Source organism: Canis lupus, chromosome 36, assembly GCF_048164855.1.
Source record: "Canis lupus baileyi chromosome 36, mCanLup2.hap1, whole genome shotgun sequence".
Lineage (NCBI taxonomy): Eukaryota > Metazoa > Chordata > Mammalia > Carnivora > Canidae > Canis > Canis lupus.
The window spans coordinates 18,203,900-18,216,214 of NC_132873.1; the positions used below are offsets into that span (position 1 = coordinate 18,203,900).

The window sequence follows — 12,315 nt, forward strand, 5'->3', positions numbered from 1 at the left end:
AAACTGTCCTACCAGGGAAATCACATGAGATTAAATGAACCCAAGTCTCTACCACAGAAGGGGAGGGAGAAAGAATGTTATTGGCACCCAAGAGTGTCCACATTACTTCCCATCCCTCAGTGGCCAGGTAAAGCCCTTTGGGCACATAAACAAGGCATTGGCTGGGTGAACTTGCTACATTTAAGGCTCCAGCTCTCATCTCTACTCCAGTAACCCACACCTTTATCTCAGCCACCCCTTCCCTTGGCTCCCATCCCTTATTTCCGATTTCCTTTCAACACCTCTATCTGATTTCTTCTGATAGATAAAGAGTAACATTTCCAACCTGAACTTTCAAACCCAAATGCCTTCATTTAAGGGAGTCAGTAGTCTAACCCCTTTCCCCGAGTCTCCTGATCCAACTGGCTACCAACTCTAGCTGACTCTAGCTCAAAGACATCTCTTGAATTCAGTTGCTTTTCTCTAGTTCTGTTGCCAATCCAGGATCCTTTTATGTCTTCCCTCATCTGTAGAATCTTCTTAACTGGCCTTCTCAAGAACAGTCTCTCCCCTTCCAAGTCCATCCTCCATGCTGCTCCCAAAATTGTGTTCACTTCCCAGCTTAAAGTTTCTATTATATTGTGGCTTATGAGATAAAAAAAAAATTGTGTTAGCTTGACACAAACTCCTTTCACAATCTGTGAGCCATTTATGTTCAAGCTGTACTAAACTTTTTGGTCATTCTTCTCACATCCTTAAACTGTTCCCATAAACTAGAATATCCTAGTACTTCTTTATCTTCCTAGAGACCCCCATTCATTCTTTAAGAATCATTTTTGATTGGTCTCCAAGACTCCAAAGACTCCTATCTCTATACTCTCAATAACACTTTATTTATGCCAATATATTTATAATGCATATCAGCTTGGATCATAATTGTGTTGTCTGTCTTTCTCATTTAAACCTGAGCTTCACAAGGATAAGTACTGTAGTATGGTCACCTAGGACCAGGAATGTATTAGAAGCTCAATGAAATAAATGAATGCTTAGAAAAACATGGAGGCTGAGCATGGTTGGCAAATGTCCCATAGTGGACTAAAGAGAAGAATAAGAAAAGTAGAGCAAGAGATTCTGTTTACTGGATTTTGGAGAACACTTGTTTCCCAGGCCAAAGGCAAAGACGTAAACTGAATGATGCCCAGCCAGTTCTCTGAAGCCTAATAGGTCAGGAAGTTAAATAAATAGTTAAGTCTTCAAAAGCTTCCAAATAATAATAGAACAACTTGTAAGCATTGAGAGTTTCTCGTGCATTGGATACTGTGTTAAATGCATTGCATTAAATATACAATTTGATGTTCATAACAGCCTTTTATGTCAGATTTTCTTTTTTTTAATTTTTATTTATTTATGATAGTCACACACAGAGAGAGAGAGGCAGAGACATAGGTGGAGGGAGAAGCAGGCTCCATGCCCTGGGAGCCCGATGTGGGACTCGATCCCGGGTCTCCAGGATCGCGCCCTGGGCCAAAGGCAGGCGCTAAACCGCTGCACCACCCAGGGATCCCTATGTCAGATTTTCTATTTCAATGGAAACATTTTCTATTTTGAGGAAACTGAGGCTTGAATAACTGCCCCCAAGATTATTGAGTTAATATGTGATGGAACCATAATATGAACCTAGACAGTCTGAGACCAGAATCTATATTCTTAAGGAGTCTTTTAGTCCAATAATCTAGTCCAACCCTTAATTTTTTAGAAGCTAAGGCACAGAAGCCAAAGAGACTTGCTGAAAAAAGAAAAGAAAAAAAGAATCTTTTAACATTAAATTTGTTTGGGAAGTTATATTCATGTATTTCTTTCCTTCCAGTGTATTGGGTATATTAATGTCTCGAGTACTTGAAGTACTATTTACATTGATGCCACATATTTGAGAAGTTATCATACACCAAAAATATATAAAATAATTTCTTACATATGAAATTACTTTGTGCTGGACACACTCATTTCTCTAGACATCCTCATTCATCAACCATATGTGTTGAGCTTCCCTATGTATTTGAATCTGCAACACAGTCTAGTTCCTTGCTCTGACAAGGTCTAAATTCTTAATGGTTATTTTGAAACTTATCTGCCTGGAGACATGTAAAAACATGGATTCACATACACTTTCATCATTAAATAAGTACAAATGGGTACTATGAGATTTTTTGCTTTAGACCTACATAGTACAAAATAAACTTTAATTGTGAGTGCATTACAGATTTTATTTGTTTATTGTTTTCCATGAATGGATTTTTTCTGGTGCTGAGTTCTAGGAAAATAAAAATGTTGGCTGCAAAAAGTTGGATTTCTCAAATTAAAACACTACATTTAAGTGATCTCCAATTGCTTGTTGAAGGTGCCATGCTTACGTCATCATGGCTGACAAACAAAAGATTCTATCAGAATGAGTGGTTGACAGAACCAAAATTCTCGAGTCTGTCAACCTCCCTAAAGGCAACTTAATTTTTCTTAGCTTTTCCTCAAGCAAAGTAGAAGCAGGCATCAATACATTATATGTGACCCAGAGGAGGTCCATATTCCCAACATTTGACTCTAAATTCGCAAATCTTGGTCTGTTTTGATCAGCCTCACATGCTGAACCAATGAAAAAAATCACGTTTTGACTAACAGTTTTCATTTGCATTATATATTTTCTACATGTTATTAAGTTCCACTTTCCAAAATATATTTTTAAATTTTCCTAAGGTTTCAAATGCCAAAGGTCTTATTTTACTTAAGATGACCAAAAAGTGCCATTTGAAAGATCCAATTTATTAGAATAGCAGTAACATAAAAAATGCCTTTTATGAAGTAAATGTGAACCTTAGCTAGGGTATTGAAGGAAACAGAGGATTTTTGATTTGTTTAATTTACAAAGTTTAATAAATTCTTTAACATATAAAATTCATATCCTTAAGATAGGAAGGTAGCATAAGTTGTGGGTTTTGCACAGTTTACAACTGTGAATATTGAGACCATTTTTTTTAAGTCAAAGAAGTCTATGTACCTTACAGTGTACCTACAGTCTCATTCTACTAAGATAAGAATTAGGTCCTCTCTATGCACCTACATTCTTTTTCTACCAGGAAATGGGAGTATCCTGCTAACAAAGGTATAATATTCCATTTCACCTGAGGAAGTTGCTAATAGCAATGGCAAGTTATGAAAGCCACTAATGATGAAAACAAGGGACTCAAGATCTTACATGAGAATAATAGACTTGAAAGAATAATAGGTATGCCTAGAAAGAAGAGAAAAAGACAAACATAAGATTAAACAACTATGGGGCAAATTTAAAAACAAACAAACAAACAAAAAACTTCTCATGTCCACATATTGAAGTCTCACCCAGTCCCAAAAAATGTTCCTGAAAATCTTCACTGAGCTAGGCATATCTTGACACAACTCCTGAATTCCAATATTGAAATAAGTAGTTTACAGGATCCTAGAGAATTTTTTTAAGTTACTTACAAATTAACGAGAATCAGATGAGCATGGAATTATTCACCTGCAGTCCTAGAAGCCAGGAGACAGTGGAGGGGGATCCACAGACAATTAAGGGAAAAGACTTCAGCCCAGGAATCCTATTCCCAGAAAAGATATTAGTCACGTATCAGACTAAAAGAAAGACTTCTTTACCTGTGCTGGAATTTACAGTCCAGGGTATCTGAAGAAAGTAATGGAAATCTCCTGATGACTATATCAGAACAGAAATCACAGGACAGGACTGGATGGTAAGAGTGATGCTATCACTGAAAATAGGTGAAGGAAGTCTAAAGAAGGGATTCTTAAAAGAAGAGAAATACTGTAAAAGGAAACTAGCAATGATCTTCAATTATTATTTCAACAAATCCCAAGATTGGGGCAGGGGTACAATAACAGGAAAGCATGAGAATGGGACAGGAAGCACCTTCAGAAGTTCTCAGGTCAGTGGAGGAGTGTGGGGTCAGCATATCAGGCAAGGCCATTGTCATTATTTATTTTAAGCCAATAATAAATAGACATTCAAGGTGCTCCAAACATAATGACTTACTCAGTTAAGAACTGTAGTCAACCTTCCAAATTACAGAGGCAAAGAGAGAAGTTAAAAGAAGCCAACCAAAATAAAAAAGATACAATAGCAAAGGAAAATAAATAGAAATAAACATAACAGTGAAGGCATAAAATCAAGTACAGGCTTATCACACTGAATGGGAATGGCCTGAATTCATCTATGGGGGACAAAAGTTAACAATTTGGATTTTTAAAAACCCAACATGAGTACCTAAAGGGAGTTGTGGGAGGAACAGATCCCACAGAATTCCCTCTGAGCTCTAAGGAGGGACCCATCCGCAGACACCAAAGGGCTGTTTTTCCTAAGGTGATGGGATTTAGGAATCATGGATTTGATGGCTGGAAAATAAAAGCAAGGCTCAAAAAGAACTTGAAGGTTATCCTCCCAGCTCCTCCCAGAACCCATTATGAGACCTACATTTATTAAGCACCATTTGACTTCTATCACTCTTACTCATGTACAGCCTCCACTCTGCTCTCAGAGCAGTCTTCCTAAAATTAGAAATCATAAGGTCACCCACATGGTTCTCAGTGCCCATTACGTGTAAAAAGAGGGTCCTCTAAACACTGGTAAAGGTTCAAATTTTTTCCAGATCCTTTTACAAAGAGGAGCTTCCTATTGTTCCAGAATCATTGAGAATATGATTTTGTTAAATTTTACACTGAGAGTAATAGTTAAGAAATCACCAAGATCTCCAACCAATTAACTCACCAACTAAAGGCAACACTGAGAATTTCTCCCCTTTAACATTATATGTCTTGCTACTTCAACACAATGTGGACGGAATGTGAATATTGGAGTCAGATACATTACATTTGTGTTCTCTCTTGGTTCTGCCATAAATTATATGTAACAAATCACTTAGCCTTTGCTGGTCTGAGATTCTTTAAACATGAACTGAAAGTAAGACTAACTTAACCTTTTTGTGGGATGAGAAAGCCTACTTAGTTGGGAGGATTAAAAAGATGGCAAAGGAAAAGGAAAAGACTTGCATGTGCTTGGTGTAGGCTCTGAAGAATGGATAGGTGCTGGATAAATGCATGGTGATGGTATTTCGAACATGGAGACCATTAGCAATTTACAATCTCCATTTAGTCACTTATCCCTCAAACCAAAAAATGGCTTATCACATGGCATAGCTTTCTGTGTGGTAACAGTGAACGTTGGTTTTATTCTATAAGAGCCTAAGACGAATATCATTCTAGAAGCACAATTTCATCAGGTTAGTCTAGTAACTTGAAATAATTCTACCTAGGTTGGATCTATCCTTCCACAGAAAAAAACATGATTGTTAACTCAAATCTCAAACTGATAATAAACACACTATCAACCGTAAGTGCCCATATGGGCTTAGCGTATTGGGATATCTTTTTACAGCATAACCCTCAATGACTTGTACCAATATTCTTGGGAAAAAATCCAAAATCCTTTACATGGCCTGAATGGTTTTGCCTCTGCTTTTCTTTCCAGCATCTTCTTGTACCATTCCAAACCCTTTCCTTCCATGCTCAGGCATTTCTACCTTCTTCCAGTTCTCTGACCTTACTTCATTTCCTCCTGCCATAGATCCTTTGCCCTTCCTCTTTACCTGGTACAGAATGTTTTTCCCCCTCTGACACCATCCCCCTCATTTATTCCTACTTATCCTTCAGATCTTAATTCAAGTGGCACTGCCACAAAAAAGATTTTGATGAACACCACTCCCCAACTCCTCCCCCATATCCACCCAGTCTAGAGAGGCTTCTTTGTTACATTCTCTGAATTTGTCCGTAATTATTATTAATTCATGGGATTATTTAATTAATGTCTTTCTTCCAACCATTCAGTTAGCTTCCTGAGAGCAGGGACTGATGCGGTTTTGTTCATCATTGCACACACAGCAGCTAGCATAGTACCTCCTACGTGGCAAGTGCTTGGTGGTGCATGAATGAATGGATAAGTGAATGAATAAATAAATGAATATCAATTCCAAAGCTATTCATTTGTTGTTCATGCCACTAAAAGATCTCACTGGGTTGTAGACAGGGCATAAACAAGCAAGTAGCCCCAAGCTGACTTTGGAACTTATAAGCAGACTCTAATTGTTCACTCTTCATTCCTCTTAAGAGCATTTGAATCACCTTGAACTACTACGAGATGAAAGATTTGACCAATCTGTTATTGCTTTTTAATTCTTTGGAGAGAAAAGTAAAATCTATTTCTTTGTACCACTGCAAAATGTGTGTCTAGATGAGATTATGTCTACTAGAATTCTGCTTTCCCTTTTAGTGTTAATAGAAGTTAATAGAACTTTCCAAGTCCATATAATTTCACTTTGCTTGTGCCAGCCTCAAGAACATGGCTCGGGGGGGGGGGGGGCAGAGGGGGGAATACAAAAATATACCAAGTAAGAAACAGCAGAAACACATTTTTTAATTTAGTGGTAGGTCACATTATTTAAACCCTTCAAATAGTCTGATATATATACCATCTAAGAGAGAGAATTGAGGACTTCAGAATGCTGGTTTGTTTTTCTTTAATGTCTCCATGGGCTTAGGAGCCTTTTTATAGTGTCCACGACTCCTTGGCCTTTTAGAGGGACCCTGACGCTTAGTGTCAAAAAAAAAAACTCTGTGGCAGCCTGGACATTTCTGACAAGAGATCACCCAGATAAGATTAAAATCAAAATCCTCTTTTTCAAAGTGTTTCCATTTTATTTTCTCCTTCTAAAAGAATTCGCGGCCCAGATGCCACGACTATTTTACCTTCATTCAGTTGACACAAGTCATTTTGCCTTTCATCTTTCTCTGAGAACAGTAAGCCGCTCTTCTACTTTATCTACTAACAGCTAACTCCAAGCAGGTAATTTAAAATTTTAATGGTCTGATGAAACATTTTTCTTCATCTTAAAAAACACAATATCAAAAGAAGCAGTACAAACTCCATGGCATCAGCTGTGACATGGTGACAAAAGCCCAGCGCCAAGTGCTTGGGACTTCTCTGCAATTGTTCCCACTTTCAAAAAATAAATAAGTAATAAATTAAATTTTTTTAAAAAAGCAAAACAAAACAAAAAAAACAGAAAACAAACAAAAATACCTTCTACTGGGTGCCTGATTTTTCTACCTTTTGGGTTTTTTAATATTCACTTGAATCATAACTTAATAAAAAATAATCGATGGGTCACTCACCTGTTAGGGCTTCAACTTGAAAGCAGAAGAGAAGGAAATACCAGAGGTCTGACTTCATGTTTGCTGAAAACAGATGCAATCCCCTCCAGTGTTCAAAGCTGACAGTGAATTCATGTTCTCAACTGTTTTCTATTTGCTGGAAAGGAAGTGGGTTTTGTGAGGGTTTATGTAGTGTCACACTTACCATTAAGGCAAGGAGGTGTCTTGCGATTGATGTCAGTGGCGATAGGAGCGGCATTATGGTTTACGGGGGGGTTCAGCTTAATCCATGGATTGCTGATAATTTTGAAAACAGAGAGAAACTTTACCCTCATTGTGGTTCCAATAAAACAAGAGAAAGAGACCATGCCTATTTTCAGAACCATCCCACTCCACTGAATCAATGGTTACTGGGGAATAACAAACTCTAAAAATAGCCACATGATAAATAACATGTTTTTGACACCTATCTTCTGCTATTTGCTCCAGAGATAGAAAGCCTTTGAAACAGGATAAGAAATAAAGGGAATTCTTACAGAAATTGAAATGCAGATTTATCTGGAAGAAGAGCAACACAGAAATCAGAGAAATATTTACATCACATTCACTGTAGATGGTAATTCTCCAAATGATGCAATCTATTTTAATCCAACCTAAACTCTGTTCTGCATATTACAGAAGAGTCTGTAGAAACCAGGAATTCTGTACCTATAGCTGCAGATGAAAACAAAAAAAGCTGAAAAGCCTACCCATGGTCTCCATCTCTGCAGGGCAATAGAACAGACAATAACAACAATAGCAATAATAATATAAATAAGTAGATTTGTATGTACATAAGTGTTTATATGAAATATTCATCTTAATGTAAAGTGTACATAAAATTAAATGTAAAATAATATATATTATGTATAGAATAGAATATAGCCAATATTATATTAACCTGGATTATTTGTGTATGTGTATTTATATTATGTTTTATACATATGGTAATTCATTTAACTCTCCTAACCATTCTATGAGGTGGGGACATTCTATGAGGTGGGGAAATTAGTATTTCCCATTTTACAGATAAGAAAAACTGAGCCATGAGTTGTAAAGTGCTGGCACAAGTCAAATAGCAGGTGGGAATGCTAGGATTTGAAGAGTATGGTTCCAGAGTTCTCACTCTTAACCAAAACAGGTAGAGCCACTCATGCCAACCATCTAAAAGTCTGAACCAGCTTCTAAGATGCTGGATCCAGGGTTTATGGGGAAGACAGGATAAGACCAACTATCAGCCTGCAGAGGAGATATTCAGGTGAGAAGCTGAAATCAGGATGTCAGGGCAACCAAAGTTTCAGTCCAATGTCCAGGCTCTGAAGTAGAATCCGGATTTGGGGCTCTAGAAGAGCAATATGGGATACTGGACCAGAGCCAAGGGGTTCCAAAGATAAGGTAGGAGGCTGATCCTGCAGTGATTCCATTACATCTCTGTTTCCCCAGTGACCTTTTTTAGGCTCCTAGGCCTTAATAGTGTAAAAGACGCTATTTGAGGTGTTGAGCTAACTTGAGAGAAATAATGGGCCACCAAGACCACTGGGAACCTATTACCCTGATTTCCTTCTTTTCCCTTCCACTATGATCCCTGACAGCATCAAGAGGAAATGCCTCCAGATCCATTGTTATCGTACTTGAATCCTTTCCCAGCAAAAAGGAGGCAGTGTAGAATAATTGACTTTTTCTAACTTTGCTGTGGCCTAGCTCTGGAACTAAGTCTAGAGAGCTCTTACTTCATCCAATAAAAATTACCACAAATTCTAGAGCTCAGATATAGTTCTGCAGAGGACAATAGGGCAGGAATCTAATGAACATTTATTGAGTACATACCAATACGCCAGACACTGTGCTTCACATGAATGATCTCTTCCATGTTCACAACTACTCTGTGACAGAGATCTCATTATTATTCCCATTTCACAATGAGAAAACTGAGAGTTAGAGTGATTAAGTAATGAAGTCCAAGCTCACATGGTCAATAAGTAATAGAGTCAGGTCAAACCCAGACAATGAAACCAAATTCCATGGGCACCTTGGTGGCTCAGTTAAACAACCAACTCTGGATTTCAGCTCAGGTCATGATCTCAGAGCCCTTGGATGGAGCCCCACAGCGGGCTCCCCACTCAGTGGGAAATCTATTTCAGGACCTTCTACCTGTCTCTCTGCCCCTCCCCCTGCTCACTCTGTCTCTCTGTCTCTGTCTCTCTCTCAAAGAGTAGATAAACAAATCTTAAAAACAAACAAGAAAGAAACTTAATTCCACACTCTTAATTACCACACTATATTCACATGCTAGTCTTCATTTATCTGGCCAGAAATTACTGGCCAATGTGAATTGGGGGCCTCATATTTTGGTGGAAGAAGGGTACTTAGATCCTAGATGAAGTTCTAAAAATATTCTAATGCAAAAGAGTTTTCCTAATAAAATTTTGATGCAATTTCTATCTCAAGGGGCAAAAACACATGTGATGGTATGGCTTGGCTTTAGTTCAACTAGGTAGGGATATTTATTTGTTCTGAATCTGTTTGCTTTTTCCCAACCAACACAATTCTGTTTGTAAGACACTTGGTGATAACTGATGTTGAAGGGGAGCAGGCCTTACTTCAAAGTAAATGTACTTTATGTCAAAGACCGCTATGAGTGATCCTGTCCGCACCACCTCTTCTCAAAAATCTCAGTTAAGAATATGATTACTTGTGGTTTTAAATATTCAGAACTACTGTTCATGTGCTTGGAAAATAAACTGGGCAACAATTTCCGTTCACACCACAGGAAGCACTTTTTGTTTGCTTTTTTTTTTTTTTTTTTTTTTTTTCATTTTTTTCATTCCATGACTTAAGAGGGTTTTGATTTGTGTGTGCAGATGCCTGGGGTGAGGGCGGGGAATGGAAAATCTGTTAAATTAAAAATGGGATGTTTATTATTCCTTGCTTTGCGGGCACCAGCCTTGGTGATGCTGTGGGCTTGCTTTTTTGAAGTTCCACAGGTGAATATCTTTCTTTTGCTTTGCTTGAAACTTTACTGAAGGCAATACTTGCGTGTGGAGAAGAACCACTGAGCTCAAACAATGAGGTTTTTAAAAAGCACCTGCAAAGTTATCTGTACTTCACCTAAACTTGGTTTGCCACTCTCAAGTTGAAAAGCATTGAAAGAGAAGTGTTCACCCTAATCAGGATGGGTTCTCCTCCTAGCTTCTCTCTGTTGTTGAGTGGCACCACCCTCCAGTCACTAAATCATCCAGGAACCTGTGGTCAGCCCCTTCTGCCCCTCAGGAATTCACCACTGAGCCCTATTATCTTACTTCCTGGCTGTCTGCCATGTTGTTTTTCTTCTTTTCTTGTCAGGATCACTGCTTTAGACCAGGTCTCCACCATCTCTCCTGATTTTTCTGTCCCCACACGTGCCCCGTTTCTGTCTCCACACTCCAACAAGAGTTAAGTAATCTTTGTAAAATGTAAATCTAATTCACCCTGCTTCCCTGCTTAGCACCCTCCATTGGCTTCCTGTTAGTCTTAGATAAGGCCCAAACTCGTTATAAGCTGTTTTACAATAGGGTCCCAATTTAGCCTCATTTCTTGCCGCATTTGCTCTCTTCCTTCTCATCAAATGCTTCAGCCATATTGAATGATGTCATGTTCTACAAATTCCCTAAGCTACTCTTCCTCCCATTGCTGGGGGCCCTCTTCTTGTCCCTACTCTCTTTTCTCGCTACCCTAGCCTCCATTCTCCAGCATGAATCCTACCATTCTTCAAGCCTTTGCTTACAAACCCATAAACTCATCAAATAAGCCCTTTCCTGATCCATTTACTACCAACCACTTCCATAACTAGAGTCCGAAGAAGATGGCTTCTTTGCATCAGTATCTATAATGCTCAACACAATGCCTGGGCCATAGTAGATGCTTCATCACTATTTGTTGAATGAATGAGTGTTTGAAGAATCCTTAATTTTTGAATGAACACTATTACCTCAGGAGCAATCACCAATTAACACTTTGTTCTTTGAATCATAATTTGAGAGCAGAAAATTATCAAGATGTTTGTATTTCACATTGAAATTAATTCAATAAATATAATTATCCTGATTTATCTCTTATTTGACCATTTGTCCATCTCTAAACCAACAAAAGGATATTCTATTTTAACAACAAAATAATTTCTCATTTAAGTTATTAATTCATGAAGCTGAGAAAACTAATTGCACATTTCCAAGTATAGTGAAAACAGTCAGTGTAAGATGTGACTATCTAGTGATTTATTGATATTTTTAGCAAAAATAGCCCAACTTAGTCACTTTGGCAAACAAGACCTTCATCCTGATGAGTGCCACTGCTCAAAATATCATAAAGCACTCCCTGGATCTCATTCCCTTTAGCCCCTCCAGGGTTCTTGTCCCCTCAGTTCCATCTTTTGCCCCTGGACCACCTTCCTATAGCTCCCTCCCTTTCATTTAAAAACATGCTAGGATCTCTCCAGTCCTTAATACATACAAACACATTTCCTCAGACCCCGCAACCCCTGACATCTGTTGCTCTTTCTTCTTTCTTAGGAAGAAGATGTCCACGCTCAGTCTCTACTCATCACTACTTCCTAGATGTTCTTGAATCCACTGTAGATTGATTTTTATCTCTAGCATTCCATTGAAACTCCTTTTCCTGAGCCCACCCATGAGCTCCTTAATACCAACTCCAACCAACACTCTCATTCTTCTCTTCTTTGACATCTCTGCATCATTTGATGCTATATATACTCCTTTATGTCATACTACTTTATCTTGAAATAGTACCACCCATTCCTGATTGAGTTATCACAGCCAAGAACCATTAAACTCTAGACTATTTCACATATGTTTAACCTATTCTGTGTTGAATAAAGTCTAACACTTAGAAGGAAACCTTTAGCCTCCCAACTTCAAACATTTCATTGAAGCCCCTCATTTTCCCCATATACAGTCAAAATCATTCCTGTATTCTTTTTAACACTCATCATCTCTAGATCCCTTCCAGCTTGGACTTTTTTGCCAGTTCTTCTACGTCTCTGTTCTCCTAAGTGTT

The 12,315-nt window shown here is 38.1% G+C and overlaps 1 protein-coding gene across 2 annotated transcripts in view; it reads right to left on the reverse strand.

The window, feature by feature from the left end:
- ICOS (inducible T cell costimulator) overlaps positions 1 to 12,315 on the reverse strand; it is a 73,119-nt gene that overhangs the window by 16,824 nt on the left and 43,980 nt on the right. For both annotated transcript variants that reach the window (XM_072812581.1, XM_072812580.1), the window contains exon 2: positions 7,246 to 7,381. In XM_072812581.1, the coding sequence (XP_072668682.1) occupies positions 7,246 to 7,303 (58 nt within the window). In that variant the 5' untranslated portion in view covers positions 7,304 to 7,381. The remainder of the gene's footprint in view (positions 1 to 7,245; positions 7,382 to 12,315) is intronic.